The sequence below is a fragment of the Salvelinus fontinalis genome, unplaced genomic scaffold, assembly GCF_029448725.1.
Source record: "Salvelinus fontinalis isolate EN_2023a unplaced genomic scaffold, ASM2944872v1 scaffold_0137, whole genome shotgun sequence".
NCBI lineage: Eukaryota > Metazoa > Chordata > Actinopteri > Salmoniformes > Salmonidae > Salvelinus > Salvelinus fontinalis.
Window position 1 is genome coordinate 264,529 of NW_026600346.1, and position 22,718 is coordinate 287,246.

The 22,718-nt window shown below is 48.9% G+C and overlaps 1 protein-coding gene and 1 long non-coding RNA gene across 5 annotated transcripts in view; one reads left to right on the plus strand and one right to left on the minus strand.

Annotated features, from left to right (window-relative positions):
* LOC129843448 (fumarate hydratase, mitochondrial-like) overlaps positions 1-22,718 on the plus strand; it is a 50,520-nt gene that overhangs the window by 15,158 nt on the left and 12,644 nt on the right. Inside the window, exons 3-9 of the mRNA XM_055912161.1 lie at positions 2,127-2,255; positions 2,598-2,708; positions 3,979-4,155; positions 5,364-5,546; positions 9,615-9,780; positions 10,689-10,892; positions 22,485-22,612. Coding sequence (XP_055768136.1) covers positions 2,127-2,255; positions 2,598-2,708; positions 3,979-4,155; positions 5,364-5,546; positions 9,615-9,780; positions 10,689-10,892; positions 22,485-22,612 — 1,098 coding nt within the window. The remainder of the gene's footprint in view (positions 1-2,126; positions 2,256-2,597; positions 2,709-3,978; positions 4,156-5,363; positions 5,547-9,614; positions 9,781-10,688; positions 10,893-22,484; positions 22,613-22,718) is intronic.
* On the minus strand, positions 17,417-18,688 carry LOC129843449 (uncharacterized). 4 transcript variants are annotated; one of them, XR_008757851.1, is made up of 4 exons: positions 18,592-18,688; positions 18,409-18,545; positions 17,689-18,370; positions 17,417-17,612 (listed from the first exon to the last, which is right to left on the minus strand). It is a non-coding gene; the product is annotated as an uncharacterized LOC129843449 (long non-coding RNA). The 4 variants fall into 4 exon arrangements; XR_008757849.1 differs by having other exon boundaries at positions 17,689-18,215; positions 18,254-18,545; XR_008757850.1 differs by having other exon boundaries at positions 17,689-18,120; positions 18,159-18,545.

Consider the following 22,718-nt stretch of genomic DNA (forward strand, 5'->3'; position numbering starts at 1 on the left):
CCCACGAAGCATCGTTACCCATCGCTCCACAAAAGCCACGACCCTTGCAGAGCAAGGGGAACCACTACTTCTAGGTTTCAGAGCAAGTGACGTAACCGACTGAAAGGCTGCTAGCTCGCGCCACCGCTAACTAGCTAGCCATTTCACATCCGTTACACTAGCCGCCGTCAAGTAACCATGTAGCTAGCCGCCGTCAAGTAACCGTGTAGCTAGCCGCCGTCAGGTAACCGTGTAGCACGCCGCCGCCAAGTAACCCCGTAGCACGCCGCCGCCAAGTAACCCCGTAGCACGCCGCCGCCAAGTAACCCCGTAGCACGCCGCCGCCAAGTAACCCCGTAGCACGCCGCCGCCGGGTGACCCCGTAGCACGCCGCCGCCGGGTGACCCCGTAGCACGCCGCCGCCGGGTGACCCCGTAGCACGCCGCCGCCGGGTGACCCCGTAGCACGCCGCCGCCGGGTGACCCCGTAGCACGCCGCCGCCGGGTGACCCCGTAGCACGCCGCCGCCGGGTGACCCCGTAGCACGCCGCCGCCGGGTGACCCCGTAGCACGCCGCCGCCGGGTGACCCCGTAGCACGCCGCCGCCGGGTGACCCCGTAGCACGCCGCCGCCGGGTGACCCCGTAGCACGCCGCCGCCGGGTGACCCCGTAGCACGCCGCCGCCGGGTGACCCCGTAGCACGCCGCCGCCGGGTGACCCCGTAGCACGCCGCCGCCGGGTGACCCCGTAGCACGCCGCCGCCGGGTGACCCCGTAGCTAGCCGCCGCCGGGTGACCCCGTAGCACGCCGCCGCCGGGTGACCCCGTAGCTAGCCGCCGCCGGGTGACCCCGTAGCTAGCCGCCGCCGGGTGACCCCGTAGCTAGCCGCCGCCGGGTGACCCCGTAGCACGCCGCCGCCGGGTGACCCCGTAGCACGCCGCCGCCGGGTGACCCCGTAGCACGCCGCCGCCGGGTGACCCCGTAGCACGCCGCCGCCGGGTGACCCCGTAGCTAGCCGCCGCCGGGTGACCCCGTAGCACGCCGCCGCCGGGTGACCCCGTAGCACGCCGCCGCCGGGTGACCCCGTAGCACGCCGCCGCCGGGTGACCCCGTAGCACGCCGCCGCCGGGTGACCCCGTAGCACGCCGCCGCCGGGTGACCCCGTAGCACGCCGCCGCCGGGTGACCCCGTAGCACGCCGCCGCCGGGTGACCCCGTAGCTAGCCGCCGCCGGGTGACCCCGTAGCTAGCCGCCGCCGGGTGACCCCGTAGCTAGCCGCCGCCGGGTGACCCCGTAGCTAGCCGCCGCCGGGTGACCCCGTAGCTAGCCGCCGCCGGGTGACCCCGTAGCTAGCCGCCGCCGGGTGACCCCGTAGCTAGCCGCCGCCGGGTGACCCCGTAGCTAGCCGCCGCCGGGTGACCCCGTAGCTAGCCGCCGCCGGGTGACCCCGTAGCTAGCCGCCGCCGGGTGACCCCGTAGCTAGCCGCCGCCGGGTGACCCCGTAGCTAGCCGCCGCCGGGTGACCCCGTAGCTAGCCGCCGCCGGGTGACCCCGTAGCACGCCGCCGCCGGGTGACCCCGTAGCACGCCGCCGCCGGGTGACCCCGTAGCACGCCGCCGCCGGGTGACCCCGTAGCACGCCGCCGCCGGGTGACCCCGTAGCACGCCGCCGCCGGGTGACCCCGTAGCACGCCGCCGCCGGGTGACCCCGTAGCACGCCGCCGCCGGGTGACCCCGTAGCACGCCGCCGCCGGGTGACCCCGTAGCACGCCGCCGCCGGGTGACCCCGTAGCACGCCGCCGCCGGGTGACCCCGTAGCACGCCGCCGCCGGGTGACCCCGTAGCACGCCGCCGCCGGGTGACCCCGTAGCACGCCGCCGCCGGGTGACCCCGTAGCACGCCGCCGCCGGGTGACCCCGTAGCACGCCGCCGCCGGGTGACCCCGTAGCACGCCGCCGCCGGGTGACCCCGTAGCACGCCGCCGCCGGGTAACCCCGTAGCACGCCGCCGCCGGGTAACCCCGTAGCACGCCGCCGCCGGGTAACCCCGTAGCACGCCGCCGCCGGGTAACCGCGTAGCTCGCCGCCGTCAAATAACCCAGACTAACTTTTCATCTTTGCTATTTGACCGTGTCCATGTTGTTGTTCAGTCTTCAGAGTACAGAATTGAAGCGGACACCTTTGGAGAGCTGAAGGTGCCAGTGGACAAGTATTATGGGGCTCAGACTGTCAGGTCCACCATGAACTTCAAGATCGGAGGACCGTCGGAGAGAATGCCAGTAAGTTCAGACTAAATGTTACTTCATCTGTCAAGTTGTAGCTTGTCCTGAGACATGGCTGTGGGTTCCTGTGGCTGTAGGTCACCAGTCCCACCATGTCTTAGAGAATCATTGTAGCTTGTCCTGAGACATGGCTGTGGGTTCCTGTGGCTGTAAGTCACCAGTCCCACCACGTCTCAGAGAATCATTGTAGCTTGTCCTGAGACATGGCTGTAGATTTCTGTCCTATTTTCCCAGATTCAGATCAGACTAAAGGTTACTTCCTGTATCCAGTGCATCCCTGTGTAACAGTAAAACCATCGTAGCTCCACACGTCCTCACTACTGCTTTCTGTCCCAACAGATCCAGGTGATCAAAGCCTTTGGCATTCTGAAGAGGGCTGCTGCAGAGGTCAACAAGGACTACGGACTGGACCCGAAGCTGGCTGATGCCATCGTGCAGGCTGCTGATGAGGTGCCTAATACAGGGTGAACAGCGACACCACTACAGGAGAGAGCGAGAGGGTTGCATGACTGTCAGCGTTGTGAGTTCACAGAGTAGACAGGTCAGCCTGGGTACCTGTCTACTTCTAACATTAGGCTACACTGCTGTAGAGAATAGCTATAGCTTTTGATACGGTACTGAGCAAAAAGCAGAGCACTTACACCTTGCTACCTAGCCTGGTGCCAGGCCTGTTTGTGTTGTTGGCAAGACGGCACAAACAGATCTGGGATCAAGCTATTCGCTAGCTACATTAGACCTACTAGTTACATTTAGCCATGGTGCCCTCATTCTACTGATTTAATGCCTTGATACTGCTCAGGTGGTACTTGGTACCGGTCTTGGCCTTGGTACTGCTCAGGTGGTACTTGGTACCGGCCTTGGCCTTGGTACCGGCCTTGGTACTGGTCTTGGTACAATACTGAACAATATAATTACCTAAATGTAACATTATAGCCAGTGTTAGCCTCGTCCCAGATGGTCCCAAACATGGCGCCGCAATGACAATAGGAGTTAGAGATGGCACAAACAGATGTTGGACCAGACTAAGGCATGTTGACCTCTCTGGTCTGATGTCCGTGTTCCTTGGACCAGACTAAGGCATGTTGACCTCTCTGTTTTGATGTCCATGTTCCTTGGACCAGACTAAGGCATGTTGACCTCTCTGGTCTGATGTCCGTGTTCCTTGGACCAGACTAAGGCATGTTGACCTCTCTGGTCTGGTGTCCGTGTTCCTTGGACCAGACTAAGGCATGTTGACCTCTCTGGTCTGGTGTCCGTGTTCCTTGGACCAGACTAAGGCATGTTGACCTCTCTGGTCTGATGTCCGTGTTCCTTGGACCAGACTAAGGCATGTTGACCTCTCTGGTCTGATGTCCGTGTTCCTTGGACCAGACTAAGGCATGTTGACCTCTCTGGTCTGATGTCCATGTTCCTTGGACCAGACTAAGGCATGTTGACCTCTCTGGTCTGATGTCCGTGTTCCTTGGACCAGACTAAGGCATGTTGACCTCTCTGGTCTGATGTCCATGTTCCTTGGACCAGACTAAGGCATGTTGACCTCTCTGGTCTGATGTCCGTGTTCCTTGGACCAGACTAAGGCATGTTGATCTCTCTGGTCTGGTGTCTGGTCCAAGGAACACAGACTAAAGCATGTTGACCTCTCTGGTCTGGTGTCCGTGTTCCTTGGACCAGACTAAGGCATGTTGACCTCTCTGGTCTGATGTCCATGTTCCTTTACCAGGTGGCAGCTGGTAAGCTGGATGACCACTTTCCTCTGGTGGTGTGGCAGACCGGGTCAGGAACTCAGTCCAACATGAACGTCAACGAGGTGATCAGCAACAGGGCCATCGAGATCCTCGGAGGGAAGCTGGGGAGCAAGGACCCTGTTCACCCCAACGACCACGTCAACAAAAGCCAGGTAGGCTAACCATTCAGAAACACTTTCTCATTTCATACAAAATGTTGAAGAAGGAAATAACCTCTCTGGTATCATTGGGACGCTAGCGTCCCACCTCGACAACAGCCAGGGAAATTGCAGGGCTCCAAATTCAAACAACAGAAATCCCATAATTTAAAATTCCTCAAGCATACAAGTATTATTCACCGTTTTAAAGATAAACTTCTTGTTAATCCAACCACAGTGTCCGATTTTCAAAAAGGCTTTACGGCGAAAGCCCACCATGCGATTATGTTAGGACAGCGCCTAGCCACAACACCATACAGACATTTTCCAGCCAAGGAGAGGACTTGCAAAAGTCAGAAAGAGCGATTTAAATTAATCACTTACCTTTGATCACTCCCAGGACTCCATGTTACACAATAAATGTTTGTTTTGTTCGATAATGTCCCTCTTTATGTCCGAGAACCTCCGTTTTGTTGGTGCGTTTAGTTCAGTAATCCAAATGGCACACAGCGTGCTCTCAACATCCAGACGAAAAGTAAAAATAGTACAATAAAAGTTCATAGAAACATGTTAAACGATGTTTAAAATCAATCCTCAGGTTTTTGTCATAAATAATCAATAATGTTTCAACCGGACGAAAGCTTCGTCAATAGAAAAGGAGAAACAAGAAAGGCGCTCTCCCGATCACGCGCTGGACTCATGTCTGGAAATTTCCACTGTCCTCTCATCGAAAGTGCTGTATCTCCTTCATTTTTCAGAGTAAAAGCCTGAAACAATGCCTAAAGACTGGTCACATGTAGAGGAAGACACAGAGCTCGTGAACTGGGTCCTAAGTCTTTGTATGGTGGATTTCAATGGAAAAACATCCTTTCAAAATAATAGTACTTCCTGGATGGATTTTCCTCAGGTTTTCGCCTGCCATATCAGTGCTGTTATACTCACAGACATTATTTTAGCAGTTTTGTAAACTTTAGAGTGTTTTCTATCCAAATCTACCAATTATATGCATATCCTATCTTCTGGGCCTAAGTGAAGAACTTTTATTTGGACCCTCAGAAGGGTAACAGGCTGCAACGTTTGCAGATACTTGTCTTATTATTTATGGGCATCTTAAAAGCTCAGGCAAAGAGTTTGATATATAATCTGTATTTAATGTAAATAGTTTGGTCTTTCAGAGTATTTGAATGGACCTGTTTAGTTGACGCCACCTTTTCGTCTCGCAGAGCTCCAACGATACGTTCCCCACAGCCATGCACATCGCAGCAGCCAAAGAGATCCACGAGGTTCTGCTGCCCGGTCTACAACACCTCCACGACGCCCTGCACGCCAAGGCTGTGGAGTTTAAAGACATCATCAAGATCGGACGTACGCACACACAGGACGCTGTGCCGTTGTCTCTGGGACAGGTACAGTACACACACACACAGGACGCTGTGCCGTTGTCTCTGGGACAGGTACAGTACACACACACACAGGACGCTGTGCCGTTGTCTCTGGGACAGGTACAGTACACACGCACTCGATACCAGAAATGATACCATGGCAGAGAAAGCAGCTTCTCGCTCTGTCACACTGTATTTAGTTTATCAAAACAAATGGCCACTGGATTGATGTAAATAATCATGATGTCATTCTGCCAGGTAGGCATGGGATATGTTGTCATTAGCATTATCGCCTCATTAGCCTTTCCAGCTACCGGCAGACGGTTGTCATTAGCATTATCGCCTCATTAGCCTTTCCAGCTACCGGCAGACGGTTGTCATTAGCATTATCGCCTCATTAGCCTTTCCAGCTACCGGCAGACGGTTGTCATTAGCATTATCGCCTCATTAGCCTTTCCAGCTACCGGCAGACGGTTGTCATTAGCATTATCGCCTCATTAGCCTTTCCAGCTACCGGCAGACGGTTGTCATTAGCATTATCGCCTCATTAGCCTTTCCAGCTACCGGCAGACGGTTGTCATTAGCATTATCGCCTCATTAGCCTTTCCAGCTACCGGCAGACGGTTGTCATTAGCATTATCGCCTCATTAGCCTTTCCAGCTACCGGCAGACGGTTGTCATTAGCATTATCGCCTCATTAGCCTTTCCAGCTACCGGCAGACGGTTGTCATTAGCATTATCGCCTCATTAGCCTTTCCAGCTACCGGCAGACGGTTGTCATTAGCATTATCGCCTCATTAGCCTTTCCAGCTACCGGCAGACGGTTGTCATTAGCATTATCGCCTCATTAGCCTTTCCAGCTACCGGCAGACGGTTGTCATTAGCATTATCGCCTCATTAGCCTTTCCAGCTACCGGCAGACGGTTGTCATTAGCATTATCGCCTCATTAGCCTTTCCAGCTACCGGCAGACGGTTGCCATTAGCATTATCGCCTCATTAGCCTTTCCAGCTACCGGCAGACGGTTGCCATTAGCATTATCGCCTCATTAGCCTTTCCAGCTACCAGCAGACGGTTGTCGTTAGCATTATCGCCTCATTAGCCTTTCCAGCTACCAGCAGACGGTTGTCGTTAGCATTATCGCCTCATTAGCCTTTCCAGCTACCAGCAGACGGTTGCCATTAGCATTATCGCCTTTCCAGCTACCAGCAGACGGTTGTCGTTAGCATTATCGCCTCATTAGCCTTTCCAGCTACCAGCAGACGGTTGCCATTAGCATTATCGCCTTTCCAGCTACCGGCAGACGGTTGTCGTTAGCATTATCGCCTCATTAGCCTTTCCAGCTACCAGCAGACGTTTGCATTAGCATTATCGCCTCATTAGCCTTTCCAGCTACCGGCAGACGGTTGTCGTTAGCATTATCGCCTCATTATCGCCTTTCCAGCTACCGGCAGACGGTTGTCATTAGCATTATCGCCTCATTATCGCCTTTCCATCTACCGGCAGACAGTTGTCATTAGCATTATCGCCTCATTATCGCCTTTCCAGCTACCGGCAGACGGTTGTCATTAGCATTATCTCCTCATTAGCCTTTCCAGCTACCGGCAGACGGTTGTCATTAGCATTATCGCCTCATTAGCCTTTCCAGCTACCGGCAGACGGTTGTCATTAGCATTATCGCCTCATTAGCCTTTCCAGCTACCGGCAGACGGTTGTCATTAGCATTATCGCCTCATTAGCCTTTCCAGCTACCGGCAGACGGTTGTCATTAGCATTATCGCCTCATTAGCCTTTCCAGCTACCGGCAGACGGTTGTCATTAGCATTATCGCCTCATTAGCCTTTCCAGCTACCGGCAGACGGTTGTCATTAGCATTATCGCCTCATTAGCCTTTCCAGCTACCGGCAGACGGTTGTCATTAGCATTATCGCCTCATTAGCCTTTCCAGCTACCGGCAGACGGTTGTCATTAGCATTATCGCCTCATTAGCCTTTCCAGCTACCGGCAGACGGTTGTCATTAGCATTATCGCCTCATTAGCCTTTCCAGCTACCGGCAGACTGTTGCCATTAGCATTATCGCCTCATTAGCCTTTCCAGCTACCAGCAGACGGTTGCCATTAGCATTATCGCCTCATTAGCCTTTCCAGCTACCAGCAGACGGTTGTCGTTAGCATTATCGCCTCATTAGCCTTTCCAGCTACCAGCAGACGGTTGCCATTAGCATTATCGCCTTTCCAGCTACCGGCAGACGGTTGTCGTTAGCATTATCGCCTCATTAGCCTTTCCAGCTACCAGCAGACGTTTGCATTAGCATTATCGCCTCATTAGCCTTTCCAGCTACCGGCAGACGGTTGTCATTAGCATTATCGCCTCATTAGCCTTTCCAGCTACCGGCAGACGGTTGTCATTAGCATTATCGCCTCATTAGCCTTTCCAGCTACCGGCAGACGGTTGTCATTAGCATTATCGCCTCATTAGCCTTTCCAGCTACCGGCAGACGGTTGTCATTAGCATTATCGCCTCATTAGCCTTTCCAGCTACCGGCAGACGGTTGTCATTAGCATTATCGCCTCATTAGCCTTTCCAGCTACCGGCAGACGGTTGTCATTAGCATTATCGCCTCATTAGCCTTTCCAGCTACCGGCAGACGGTTGTCATTAGCATTATCGCCTCATTAGCCTTTCCAGCTACCGGCAGACGGTTGTCATTAGCATTATCGCCTCATTAGCCTTTCCAGCTACCGGCAGACGGTTGTCATTAGCATTATCGCCTCTCCAGCTACCGGCAGACGGTTGTCATTAGCATTATCGCCTTTCCAGCTACCGGCAGACGGTTGTCATTAGCATTATCGCCTTTCCAGCTACCGGCAGACGGTTGTCATTAGCATTATCGCCTCATTAGCCTTTCCAGCTACCGGCAGACGGTTGTCATTAGCATTATCGCCTCATTAGCCTTTCCAGCTACCGGCAGACGGTTGCATTAGCATTATCGCCTCATTAGCCTTTCCAGCTACCGGCAGACGGTTGTCGTTAGCATTATCGCCTCATTATCGATTTTCCAGCTACCAGCAGACGGTTGCCATTAGCATTATCGCCTCATTAGCCTTTCCAGCTACCAGCAGACGGTTGCCATTAGCATTATCGCCTTTCCAGCTACCGGCAGACGGTTGTCGTTAGCATTATCGCCTCATTAGCCTTTCCAGCTACCGGCAGACGGTTGCATTAGCATTATCGCCTCATTAGCCTTTCCAGCTACCGGCAGACGGTTGTCGTTAGCATTATCGCCTCATTATCGCCTTTCCAGCTACCGGCAGACGGTTGTCGTTAGCATTATCACCTCATTAGCCTTTCCAGCTACCAGCAGACGGTTGCATTAGCATTATCGCCTCATTAGCCTTTCCAGCTACCGGCAGACGGTTGTCGTTAGCATTATCGCCTCATTATCGCCTTTCCAGCTACCGGCAGACGGTTGTCATTAGCATTATCGCCTTTCCAGCTACCGGCAGACGGTTGTCATTAGCATTATCGCCTCATTATCGCCTTTCCAGCTACCGGCAGACGGGCATTCCCTTGCCGTTGCCTCTTGAGAAAGTTGCAGGGAATACGAATAACTGTTGATGGTTTTATGATAAACTTGGACAAATTTAATTAATTTCAAAGCATTTAACTTGGTTTCCAAACGTGAGAGACACATTTTTGATAGAAGAAACGAAAGTTACAAAATAAAATTGTACCGACCCATTTTTTCGTGTTGTATTGGAAAAGTGCAGATGTTTCGGTGTCCTGTACGTGCAACACTAGTAACATACCAATCTGCTAGATGTCAAACTATCCTAATGAGACGTTTTAAAATGTATTTCTACCAGGCAACTATCAATTTTATTTTATATAGCCCTTCGTACATCAGCTAATATCTCGAAGTGCTGTACAGAAACCCAGCCTAAAACCCCCAAACAGCAAGCAATGCAGATGTAGAAGCACGGTGGCTAGGAAAAACTCCCTAGAAAGGCCAAAACCTAGGAAGAAACCTAGAGAGGAACCAGGCTATGCTGTCCTGTTTCTCTAACTGTCCTGTTTCTCTGCGTTTTTACAGGAGTTCGGTGGGTACGTGCAGCAGGTAAAGTACAGTATTGTGCGAGTGAAGACGGCCATGCCCAGAATATATGAGCTGGCAGCGGGAGGTACTGCCGTGGGCACAGGCCTCAACACACGCATCGGCTTCGCTGAGAAAGTAGCAGCTACTGTCGCGTCTCTCACAGGTACAGGAGGGTACACACACACACACATTTCATAATGGTTATCATGGTCATGTATGGTCCATGTTTTCTCACTACTGGTGTCCCCCAGGGCTCTGCACTAGGTCCTCTTTAATGTCTCACCACTGGTGTCCCTCAGGGCTCTGCACTAGGTCCTCTTTAATGTCTCACCACTGGTGTCCCTCAGGGCTCTGCACTAGGTCCTCTTTAATGTCTCACTACTGGTGTACCTCAGGGCTCTGCACTAGGTCCTCTTTAATGTCTCACCACTGGTGTCCCTCAGGGCTCTGCACTAGGTCATCTTTAATGTATCACTACTGGTGTTCCCCCAGGGCTCTGCACTAGGTCATCTTTAATGTCTCACTACAGTTGTCCCCCAGGGCTCTGTACTAGGGCCCCTTTAATGTCTCACTACTGGTGTCCCCCAGGGCTCTGTACTAGGTCCTCTATAATGTCTCACTACTGGTGTCCCCCAGGGCTCTGTACTAGGTCCTCTTTAATGTCTCACTACTGGTGTCCCTCGAGGCTCTGTACTAGGGCTCCTTTAATGTCTCACTACTGGTGTCCCCCAGGGCTCTGTACTAGGGCCCCTTAAATGTCTCACTACTGGTGTCCCCCAGGGCTCTGTACTAGGTCCTCTTTAATGTCTCACTACTGGTGTCCCTCAGGGCTCTGCACTAGGTATTCTTTAATGTATCACTACTGGTGTCCCTCAGGGCTCTGCACTAGGTCCTCTCCTGTTTTCTCTGTACACCAAGTCACTTGGTTCTGTCAGAGGGTTTACAGTGTGGTATTATGGCTACAGTTCACCCTCCCAGCTGTTATCATGAGTCATACAGTACATACACTGTCAACCTTGAATTGTTTCTATTATCAAGACCTGTCTACATGATGTCATATCCTGTCTCCAGGTCTGCCTTTCGTGACGGCTCCCAACAAATTTGAGGCTCTGGCGGCCCACGATGCCCTGGTGGAGCTGAGCGGAGCGTTGAACACGGTGGCCGTCAGTATGATGAAGATCGCCAACGATATCCGCTTCCTGGGGTCCGGGCCCCGCTCTGGCCTGGGAGAACTCTCTCTGCCTGAGAACGAGCCTGGTAGCAGCATCATGCCTGGTGAGTAAGTTAGGGTCCTGGCCCCGCTCTGGCCTGGGAGAACTCTCTCTGCCTGAAAACGAGCCTGGTAGCAGCATCATGCCTGGTGAGTAAGTTAGGGTCCGGGCCCCGCTCTGGCCTGGGAGAACTCTCTCTGCCTGAGAACGAGCCTGGTAACAGCATCATGCCTGGTGAGTAAGTTAGGGTCCTGGCCCCGCTCTGGCCTGGGAGAACTCTCTCTGCCTGAGAACGAGCCTGGTAGCAGCATCATGCCTGGTGAGTAAGTTAGGGTCCGGGCCCCGCTCTGGGAGAACTCTCTCTGCCTGAGAACGAGCCTGGTAGCAGCATCATGCCTGGTGAGTAAGTTAGGGTCCGGGCCCCGCTCTGGGAGAACTCTCTCTGCCTGAGAACGAGCCTGGTAACAGCATCATGCCTGGTGAGTAAGTTAGGGTCCGGGCCCCGCTCTGGGAGAACTCTCTCTGCCTGAGAACGAGCCTGGTAACAGCATCATGCCTGGTGAGTAAGTTAGGGTCCGGGCCCCGCTCTGGGAGAACTCTCTCTGCCTGAGAACGAGCCTGGTAACAGCATCATGCCTGGTGAGTAAGTTAGGGTCCGGGCCCCGCTCTGGGAGAACTCTCTCTGCCTGAGAACGAGCCTGGTAACAGCATCATGCCTGGTGAGTAAGTTAGGGTCCGGGCCCCGCTCTGGGAGAACTCTCTCTGCCTGAGAACGAGCCTGGTAGCAGCATCATGCCTGGTGAGTAAGTTAGGGTCCGGGCCCCGCTCTGGGAGAACTCTCTCTGCCTGAGAACGAGCCTGGTAACAGCATCATGCCTGGTGAGTAAGTTAGGGTCCGGGCCCCGCTCTGGGAGAACTCTCTCTGCCTGAGAACGAGCCTGGTAGCAGCATCATGCCTGGTGAGTAAGTTAGGGTCCGGGCCCCGCTCTGGGAGAACTCTCTCTGCCTGAGAACGAGCCTGGTAACAGCATCATGCCTGGTGAGTAAGTTAGGGTCCGGGCCCCGCTCTGGGAGAACTCTCTCTGCCTGAGAACGAGCCTGGTAACAGCATCATGCCTGGTGAGTAAGTTAGGGTCCGGGCCCCGCTCTGGGAGAACTCTCTCTGCCTGAGAACGAGCCTGGTAGCAGCATCATGCCTGGTGAGTAAGTTAGGGTCCGGGCCCCGCTCTGGGAGAACTCTGTCTGCCTGAGAACGAGCCTGGTAGCAGCATCATGCCTGGTGAGTAAGTTAGGGTCCGGGCCCCGCTCTGGGAGAACTCTCTCTGCCTGAGAACGAGCCTGGTAACAGCATCATGCCTGGTGAGTAAGTTAGGGTCCGGGCCCCGCTCTGGCCTGGGAGAACTCTCTCTGCCTGAGAACGAGCCTGGTAGCAGCATCATGCCTGGTGAGTAAGTTAGGGTCCGGGCCCCGCTCTGGGAGAACTCTGTCTGCCTGAGAACGAGCCTGGTAACAGCATCATGCCTGGTGAGTAAGTTAGGGTCCGGGCCCCGCTCTGGCCTGGGAGAACTCTCTCTGCCTGAGAACGAGCCTGGTAGCAGCATCATGCCTGGTGAGTAAGTTAGGGTCCGGGCCCCGCTCTGGGAGAACTCTCTCTGCCTGAGAACGAGCCTGGTAACAGCATCATGCCTGGTGAGTAAGTTAGGGTCCGGGCCCCGCTCTGGGAGAACTCTCTCTGCCTGAGAACGAGCCTGGTAACAGCATCATGCCTGGTGAGTAAGTTAGGGTCCGGGCCCCGCTCTGGGAGAACTCTCTCTGCCTGAGAACGAGCCTGGTAACAGCATCATGCCTGGTGAGTAAGTTAGGGTCCGGGCCCCGCTCTGGGAGAACTCTCTCTGCCTGAGAACGAGCCTGGTAACAGCATCATGCCTGGTGAGTAAGTTAGGGTCCGGGCCCCGCTCTGGGAGAACTCTCTCTGCCTGAGAACGAGCCTGGTAACAGCATCATGCCTGGTGAGTAAGTTAGGGTCCGGGCCCCGCTCTGGGAGAACTCTGTCTGCCTGAGAACGAGCCTGGTAACAGCATCATGCCTGGTGAGTAAGTTAGGGTCCGGGCCCCGCTCTGGGAGAACTCTCTCTGCCTGAGAACGAGCCTGGTAACAGCATCATGCCTGGTGAGTAAGTTAGGGTCCGGGCCCCGCTCTGGCCTGGGAGAACTCTCTCTGCCTGAGAACGAGCCTGGTAGCAGCATCATGCCTGGTGAGTAAGTTAGGGTCCGGGCCCCGCTCTGGGAGAACTCTCTCTGCCTGAGAACGAGCCTGGTAACAGCATCATGCCTGGTGAGTAAGTTAGGGTCCGGGCCCCGCTCTGGGAGAACTCTCTCTGCCTGAGAACGAGCCTGGTAACAGCATCATGCCTGGTGAGTAAGTTAGGGTCCGGGCCCCGCTCTGGGAGAACTCTGTCTGCCTGAGAACGAGCCTGGTAACAGCATCATGCCTGGTGAGTAAGTTAGGGTCCGGGCCCCGCTCTGGGAGAACTCTCTCTGCCTGAGAACGAGCCTGGTAACAGCATCATGCCTGGTGAGTAAGTTAGGGTCCGGGCCCCGCTCTGGCCTGGGAGAACTCTCTCTGCCTGAGAACGAGCCTGGTAGCAGCATCATGCCTGGTGAGTAAGTTAGGGTCCGGGCCCCGCTCTGGGAGAACTCTCTCTGCCTGAGAACGAGCCTGGTAACAGCATCATGCCTGGTGAGTAAGTTAGGGTCCGGGCCCCGCTCTGGGAGAACTCTCTCTGCCTGAGAACGAGCCTGGTAACAGCATCATGCCTGGTGAGTAAGTTAGGGTCCGGGCCCCGCTCTGGGAGAACTCTCTCTGCCTGAGAACGAGCCTGGTAACAGCATCATGCCTGGTGAGTAAGTTAGGGTCCGGGCCCCGCTCTGGGAGAACTCTCTCTGCCTGAGAACGAGCCTGGTAACAGCATCATGCCTGGTGAGTAAGTTAGGGTCCGGGCCCCGCTCTGGGAGAACTCTCTCTGCCTGAGAACGAGCCTGGTAACAGCATCATGCCTGGTGAGTTTCCGGGGTCTGGTTTTCACCGTTGTTGTCAAGCATAACACGATATAGTTCACTGTCAAATCAACACGTGTTCAGCAGATGTTATCGCGGGTGTAGCGAAATGCTTGTGTTTCTAGTTCCGACAGTGCAGTAATTATCTAACAAGTAATCTAACAAATTCCACAACAAAAACCCAATACACACAAATCTAAGTAGGAATGGAATTAAGAATATATAAATATATGAATGAGCAATGTCAGAGCGGCATAGACTAAAATACAGTAGAATAGAATACAGTATATACATATGAGATGAGTAATACATAGACTATGATACAGTAGAATAGTATAGAATACAGTATATACATATGAGATGAGTAATACATAGACTGAGATACAGTAGAATAGAATACAGTATATACATATGAGATGAGTAATACATAGACTAAAATACAGTAGAATAGAATACAGTATATACATATGAGATGAGTAATACATAGACTGAGATACAGTAGAATAGAATACAGTATATACATATGAGATGAGTAATACATAGACTAAAATACAGTAGAATAGAATACAGTATATACTAATGAGATGAGTAATACATAGACTAAAATACAGTAGAATAGAATACAGTATATACATATGAGATGAGTAATACATAGACTAAAATACAGTAGAATAGAATACAGTATATACATATGAGATGAGTAATACATAGACTAAAATACAGTAGAATAGAATACAGTATATACATATGAGATGAGTAATACATAGACTGAGATACAGTAGAATAGAATACAGTATATACATATGAGATGAGTAATACACAGACTAAAATACAGTAGAATAGAATACAGTATATACATATGAGATGAGTAATACATAGACTAAAATACAGTAGAATAGTATAGAATACAGTATATACATATGAGATGAGTAATACATAGACTGAGATACAGTAGAATAGTATAGAATACAGTATATACATATGAGATGAGTAATACATAGACTGAGATACAGTAGAATAGTATAGAATACAGTATATACATATGAGATGAGTAATACATAGACTGAGATACAGTAGAATAGTATAGAATACAGTATATACATATGAGATGAGTAATACATAGACTGAGATACAGTAGAATAGAATACAGTATATACATATGAGATGAGTAATACATAGACTGAGATACAGTAGAATAGATTACAGTATATACATATGAGATGAGTAATACATAGACTAAGATACAGTAGAATAGTATAGAATACAGTATATACATATGAGATGAGTAATACATAGACTAAGATACAGTAGAATAGTATAGAATACGGTATATACATTTGAGATGAGTAATACATAGACTAAAATACAGTAGAATAGAATACAGTATATACATATGAGATGAGTAATACATAGACTAAAATACAGTAGAATAGTATAGAATACAGTATATACATATGAGATGAGTAATACATAGACTGAGATACAGTAGAATAGTATAGAATACAGTATATACATATGAGATGAGTAATACATAGACTGAGATACAGTAGAATAGAATAAAGTATATACATATGAGATGAGTAATACATAGACTGAGATACAGTAGAATAGAATAGAATACAGTATATACATATGAGATGAGTAATACATAGACTGAGATACAGTAGAATAGAATAGATTACAGTATATACATATGAGATGAGTAATACATAGACTGAGATACAGTAGAATAGAATAGATTACAGTATATACATATGAGATGAGTAATACATAGACTAAGATACAGTAGAATAGAATACGGTATATACATATGAGATGAGTAATACATAGACTGAGATACAGTAGAATAGTATAGAATACGGTATATACATATGAGATGAGTAATACATAGACTAAGATACAGTAGAATAGTATAGAATACGGTATATACATATGAGATGAGTAATACATAGACTGAGATACAGTAGAATAGTATAGAATACGGTATATACATATGAGATGAGTAATACATAGACTAAGATACAGTAGAATAGTATAGAATACGGTATATACATATGAGATGAGTAATACATAGACTAAAATACAGTAGAATAGTATAGAATACGGTATATACATATGAGATGAGTAATACATAGACTAAAATACAGTAGAATAGAATAGAATACGGTATATACATATGAGATGAGTAATACATAGACTAAAATACAGTAGAATAGTATAGAATACGGTATATACATATGAGATGAGTAATACATAGACTGAGATACAGTAGAATAGTATAGAATACGGTATATACATATGAGATGAGTAATACATAGACTAAAATACAGTAGAATAGAATAGAATACGGTATATACATATGAGATGAGTAATACATAGACTAAAATACAGTAGAATAGTATAGAATACGGTATATACATATGAGATGAGTAATACATAGACTGAGATACAGTAGAATAGTATAGAATACGGTATATACATATGAGATGAGTAATGCAGGATATATAGACATTATTAAGGAGACATTATTAAAGTAGTGAAGGAGATCTGAAAGAGTGAACAGTATTTGGACATGCCATGGAACACAATAACTTGGGTACTATGCCATCTATCTGTCCCAGTGGTCCGGCATTAGCTAAGTGGCACAGAGCTGCATGACCCCACCTAACTGTTATAACAGAGCTGCATGACCCCACCTAACTGTTATAACAGAGCTACATGACCCCACCTAACTCCCAGCTGTTATACCAGAGCTGCATGACCCCACCTAACTGTTATAACAGAGCTGCATGACCCCACCTAACTGTTATAACAGAGCTGCATGACCCCACCTAACTGTTATAACAGAGCTACATGACCCCACCTAACTCCCAGCTGTTATACCAGAGCTGCATGACCCCACCTAACTGTTATAACAGAGCTGCATGACCCCACCTAGCTGTTATAACAGAGCTACATGACCCCACCTAGCTGTTATAACAGAGCTACATGACCCCACCTAACTGTTATACCAGAGCTACATGACCCCACCTAACTGTTATAACAGAGCTACATGACCCCACCTAACTGTTATAACAGAGCTACATGACCCCACCTAACTGTTATAACAGAGCTACATGACCCCACCTAACTGTTATAACAGAGCTACATGACCCCACCTAACTGTTATAACAGAGCTACATGACCCCACCTAACTGTTATAACAGAGCTACATGACCCCACCTAACTGTTATAACAGAGCTACATGACCCCACCTAACTGTTATAACAGAGCTACATGACCCCACCTAACTGTTATAACAGAGCAGGTTTCAAGACGTATTTTTGTCCAGGCCTTTTCTTCCCCCTCCTTGACCTCTACTTCAGCAGGAGATGGTCTTTATACTATCTGGCTACCCACAACCTGCCTTTATTCAGACTACCTCTCTAGCTACCCACAACCTGCCTTTATTCAGACTACCTCTCTAGCTACCCACAACCTGCCTTTATTCAGACTACCTCTCTAGCTACCCACAACCTGCCTTTATTCAGACTACCTCTCCACAACCTGCCTTTATTCAGACTACCTCTCTAGCTACCCACAACCTGCCTTTATTCAGACTACCTCTCTAGCTACCCACAACCTGCCTTTATTCAGACTACCTCTCCACAACCTGCCTTTATTCAGACTACCTCTCTAGCTACCCACAACCTGCCTTTATTCAGACTACCTCTCTAGCTACCCACAACCTGCCTTTATTCAGACTACCTCTCTAGCTACCCATAACCTGCCTTTATTCAGACTACCTCTCTAGCTACCCATAACCTGCCTTTATTCAGACTACCTCTCCACAACCTGCCTTTATTCAGACTACCTCTCTAGCTACCCACAACCTGCCTTTATTCAGACTACCTCTCTAGCTACCCACAACCTGCCTTTATTCAGACTACCTCTCTAGCTACCCACAACCTGCCTTTATTCAGACTACCTCTCTAGCTACCCACAACCTGCCTTTATTCAGACTACCTCTCCACAACCTGCCTTTATTCAGACTACCTCTCTAGCTACCCACAACCTGCCTTTATTCAGACTACCTCTCTAGCTACCCACAACCTGCCTTTATTCAGACTACCTCTCTAGCTACCCACAACCTGCCTTTATTCAGACTACCTCTCTAGCTACCCACAACCTGCCTTTATTCAGACTACCTCTCTAGCTACCCACAACCTGCCTTTATTCAGACTACCTCTCCACAACCTGCCTTTATTCAGACTACCTCTCTGGCTACCCACAACCTGCCTTTATTCAGACTACCTCTCTAGCTACCCACAACCTGCCTTTATTCAGACTACCTCTCTAGCTACCCACAACCTCCCTTTATTCAGACTACCTCTCCACAACCTGCCTTTATTCAGACTACCTCTCTAGCTACCCACAACCTGCCTTTATTCAGACTACCTCTCTAGCTACCCACAACCTGCCTTTATTCAGACTACCTCTCCACAACCTGCCTTTATTCAGACTACCTCTCTGGCTACCCACAACCTGCCTTTATTCAGACTACCTCTCTAGCTACCCACAACCTGCCTTTATTCAGACTACCTCTCTAGCTACCCACAACCTGCCTTTATTCAGACTACCTCTCTAGCTACCCACAACCTGCCTTTATTCAGACTACCTCTCTAGCTGCCCACAACCTGCCTTTATTCAGACTACCTCTCTAGCTACCCACAACCTGCCTTTATTCAGACTACCTCTCTGGCTACCCACAACCTGCCTTTATTCAGACAGCCGCACAATAACATGTTGACAAATACTTCTAGAGGATTTCAAAGGGTAAGGATCCTACGCTCTTGACATGAAGGGATCGTGCTGATGGACTGATTACAGAACAGTTTCTACTGAAGACAGCCTTGACGTGAAGGGATCGTACTGATGGACTGATTACAGAACAGTTTCTACTGAAGACAGTCTTGACATGAAGGGATCGTACTGATGGACTGATTACAGAACAGTTTCTACTGAAGACAGTCTTGACGTGAAGGGATCGTACTGATGGACTGATTACAGAACAGTTTCTACTGAAGACAGCCTTGACATGAAGGGATCGTACTGATGGACTGAATACAGAACAGTTTCTACTGAAGACAGCCTTGACATGAAGGGATCGTGCTGATGGACTGAATACAGAACAGTTTCTACTGAAGACAGCCTTGACATGAAGGGATCGTACTGATGGACTGATTACAGAACAGTTTCTACTGAAGACAGCCTTGACATGAAGGGATCGTGCTGATGGACTGATTACAGAACAGTTTCTACTGAAGACAGCCTTGACATGAAGGGATCGTGCTGATGGACTGATTACAGAACAGTTTCTACTGAAGAGTCTTGACATGAAGGGATCGTGCTGATGGACTGATTACAGAACAGTTTCTACTGAAGATGACCTTGACATGAAGGGATCGGACTGATGGACTGATTACAGAACAGTTTCTACTGAAGACAGCCTTGACATGAAGGGATCGTACTGATGGACTGATTACAGAACAGTTTCTACTGAAGATGACCTTGACATGAAGGGATCGGACTGATTACAGAACAGTTTCTACTGAAGACAGTCTTGACATGTAGGGATCGGACTGATGGACTGATTACAGAACAGTTTCTACTGAAGACAGTCTTGACATGAAGGGATCGGACTGATTACAGAACAGTTTCTACTGAAGACAGTCTTGACATGTTTGAGAGCCTTGAAAGTGGTGCTGTCCAGTGTTTACCGTCCGTTCAGAAGTCTTGTTGACCTCTGTTCAGCTGTCATGTTGACCTCTGTTCAGCTGTCGTGTTGACCTCTGTTCAGCTGTCGTGTTGACCTCCGTTCAGAAGTCTTGTTGACCTCTGTTCAGCTGTCGTGTTGACCTCTGTTCAGAAGTCATGTTGACCTCTGTTCAGCTGTCGTGTTGACCTCTGTTCAGCTGTCGTGTTGACCTCTGTTCAGCTGTCGTGTTGACCTCTGTTCAGCTGTCGTGTTGACCTCTGTTCAGCTGTCGTGTTGACCTCTGTTCAGCTGTCATGTTGACCTCTGTTCAGCTGTCGTGTTGTAGGATTCCAACCGGTTGTGATTGGAGCCGGTGTAACGTTACAGCTCTGCCTTGGACTTTGTTTAGTTTATTTGCACAAATAGAACAGTTTGTAACAGTAAATGACAACAGTATATCCAGCAGGGGGAAAAGGCCGACAGGGGTCGTCGACTGTTGGTTTAACCAACATGTGTTTTAACCAAGGGGTCGTCGACTGTTGGTTTTAACCAACATGTGTTTTAACCAAGGGGTCGTCGACTGTTGGTTTTAACCAACATGTGTTTTAACCAAGGGGTCGTCGACTGTTGCTTTTAACCAACATGTGTTTTAACCAAGGGGTCGTCGACTGTTGGTTTTAACCATCATGTGTTTTAGCTAATATGTGTTTTAACCATGGGGTTTTTAACTAATATGTGTTTTAACCATGGGTTTTTTAACTAATATGTGTTTTAACCATGGGGTTTTTTAACTAATATGTGTTTTAACCATGGGGTTTTAACCATGGGGTTTAACTAATATGTGTTTTAACCATGGGGGTTTAACTAATATGTGTTTTAACCATGGGGGTTTAACTAATATGTGTTTTAACCATGGGGGTTTAACTAATATGTGTTTTAACCATGGGGTTTTAACTAATATGTGTTTTAACCATGGGGTTTTAACTAATATGTGTTTTAACCATGGGGTTTTTAACTAATATGTGTTTTAACCATGGGGTTTTTAACTAATATGTGTTTTAACCATGGGGTTTTTAACTAATATGTGTTTTAACCATGGGGTTTTTAACTAATATGTGTTTTAACCATGGGGTTTTTAACTAATATGTGTTTTAACCATGGGGTTTTAACCATGGGGTTTTAACTAATATGTGTTTTAACCATGGGGTTTTAACTAATATGTGTTTTAACCATGGGGTTTTTAACTAATATGTGTTTTAACCATGGGGTTTTTAACTAATATGTGTTTTAACCATGGGGTTTTTAACTAATATGTGTTTTAACCATGGGGTTTTAACTAATATGTGTTTTAACCATGGGGTTTTAACTAATATGTGTTTTAACCATGGGGTTTTTAACTAATATGTGTTTTAACCCATGGGGTTTTTAACTAATATGTGTTTTAACCCATGGGGTTTTTAACTAATATGTGTTTTAACCATGGGGTTTTAACTAATATGGGTTTTAACCATGGGGTTTTAACTAATATGGGTTTTAACCATGGGGTTTTAACTAATATGGGTTTTAACCATGGGGTTTTAACTGTGTTTTAACCATGGGGTTTTAACTGTGTTTTAACCATGGGGTTTTAACTGTGTTTTAACCGTGGGGTTTTAACTGTGTTTTAACCGTGGGGTTTTAACTAATATGTGTTTTAACCGTGGGGTTTTAACTAATATGTGTTTTAACCATGGGGTTTTAACTAATATGTGTTTTAACCATGGGGTTTTAACTAATATGTGTTTGACCCATGGGGTTTTAACTAATATGTGTTTGACCCATGGGGTTTTAACTAATATGTGTTTGACCCATGGGGTTTTAACTAATATGTGTTTGACCCATGGGGTTTTAACTAATATGTGTTTGACCCATGGGGTTTTAACTGTATGTGTTTGACCCATGGGGTTTTAACTGTGTGTGTTTGACCCATGGGGTTTTAACTGTGTGTGTTTGACCCATGGGGGTTTAACTGTGTGTGTTTGACCCATGGGGGTTTAACTGTGTGTTTGACCCATGGGGGTTTAACTGTGTGTTTGACCATGGGGTTGTAACTGTGTGTTTGACCCATGGGGTTGTAACTGTGTGTTTGACCCATGGGGGTTTAACTGTGTGTTTGACCCATGGGGGTTTAACTGTGTGTTTGACCCATGGGGGTTTAACTGTGTGTTTGACCCATGGGGGTTTAACTGTGTGTTTGACCCATGGGGGTTTAACTGTGTGTTTGACCCATGGGGGTTTAACTGTGTGTTTGACCCATGGGGGTTTAACTGTGTGTTTGACCCATGGGGGTTTAACTGTGTGTTTGACCCATGGGGGTTTAACTGTGTGTTTGACCCATGGGGGTTTAACTGTGTGTTTGACCCATGGGGGTTTAACTGTGTGTTTGACCCATGGGGGTTTAACTGTGTGTTTGACCCATGGGGGTTTAACTGTGTGTTTGACCCATGGGGGTTTAACTGTGTGTTTGACCCATGGGGGTTTAACTGTGTGTTTGACCCATGGGGGTTTAACTGTGTGTTTGACCCATGGGGGTTTAACTGTGTGTTTGACCCATGGGGGTTTAACTGTGTGTTTGACCCATGGGGTTGTAACTGTGTGATGGTTGTCTTCCAGGGAAGGTTAACCCCACCCAGTGTGAGGCCGTGACCATGGGGTTGTAACTGTGTGATGGTTGTCTTCCAGGGAAAGTTAACCCCACCCAGTGTGAGGCCATGACCATGGGGTTGTAACTGTGTGTGATGGTTGTCTCCCAGGGAAGGTTAACCCCACCCAGTGTGAGGCCGTAACCATGGGGTTGTAACTGTGTGTGATGGTTGTCTTCCAGGGAAGGTTAACCCCACCCAGTGTGAGGCCATGACCATGGTAGCAGCCCAGGTGATGGGGAACAACGTGGCTGTGACCATCGGAGGAAGCAACGGACACTTTGAGCTTAACGTCTTCAAGCCAATGATGGTAAGAACTGATATTACCCCGGACTAAGACAATGCTAATAGGCCAGTTTCACCGTGGACTAAGACGATACTAATAGGCCAGTTTCACCCTGGACTGAGACAATACT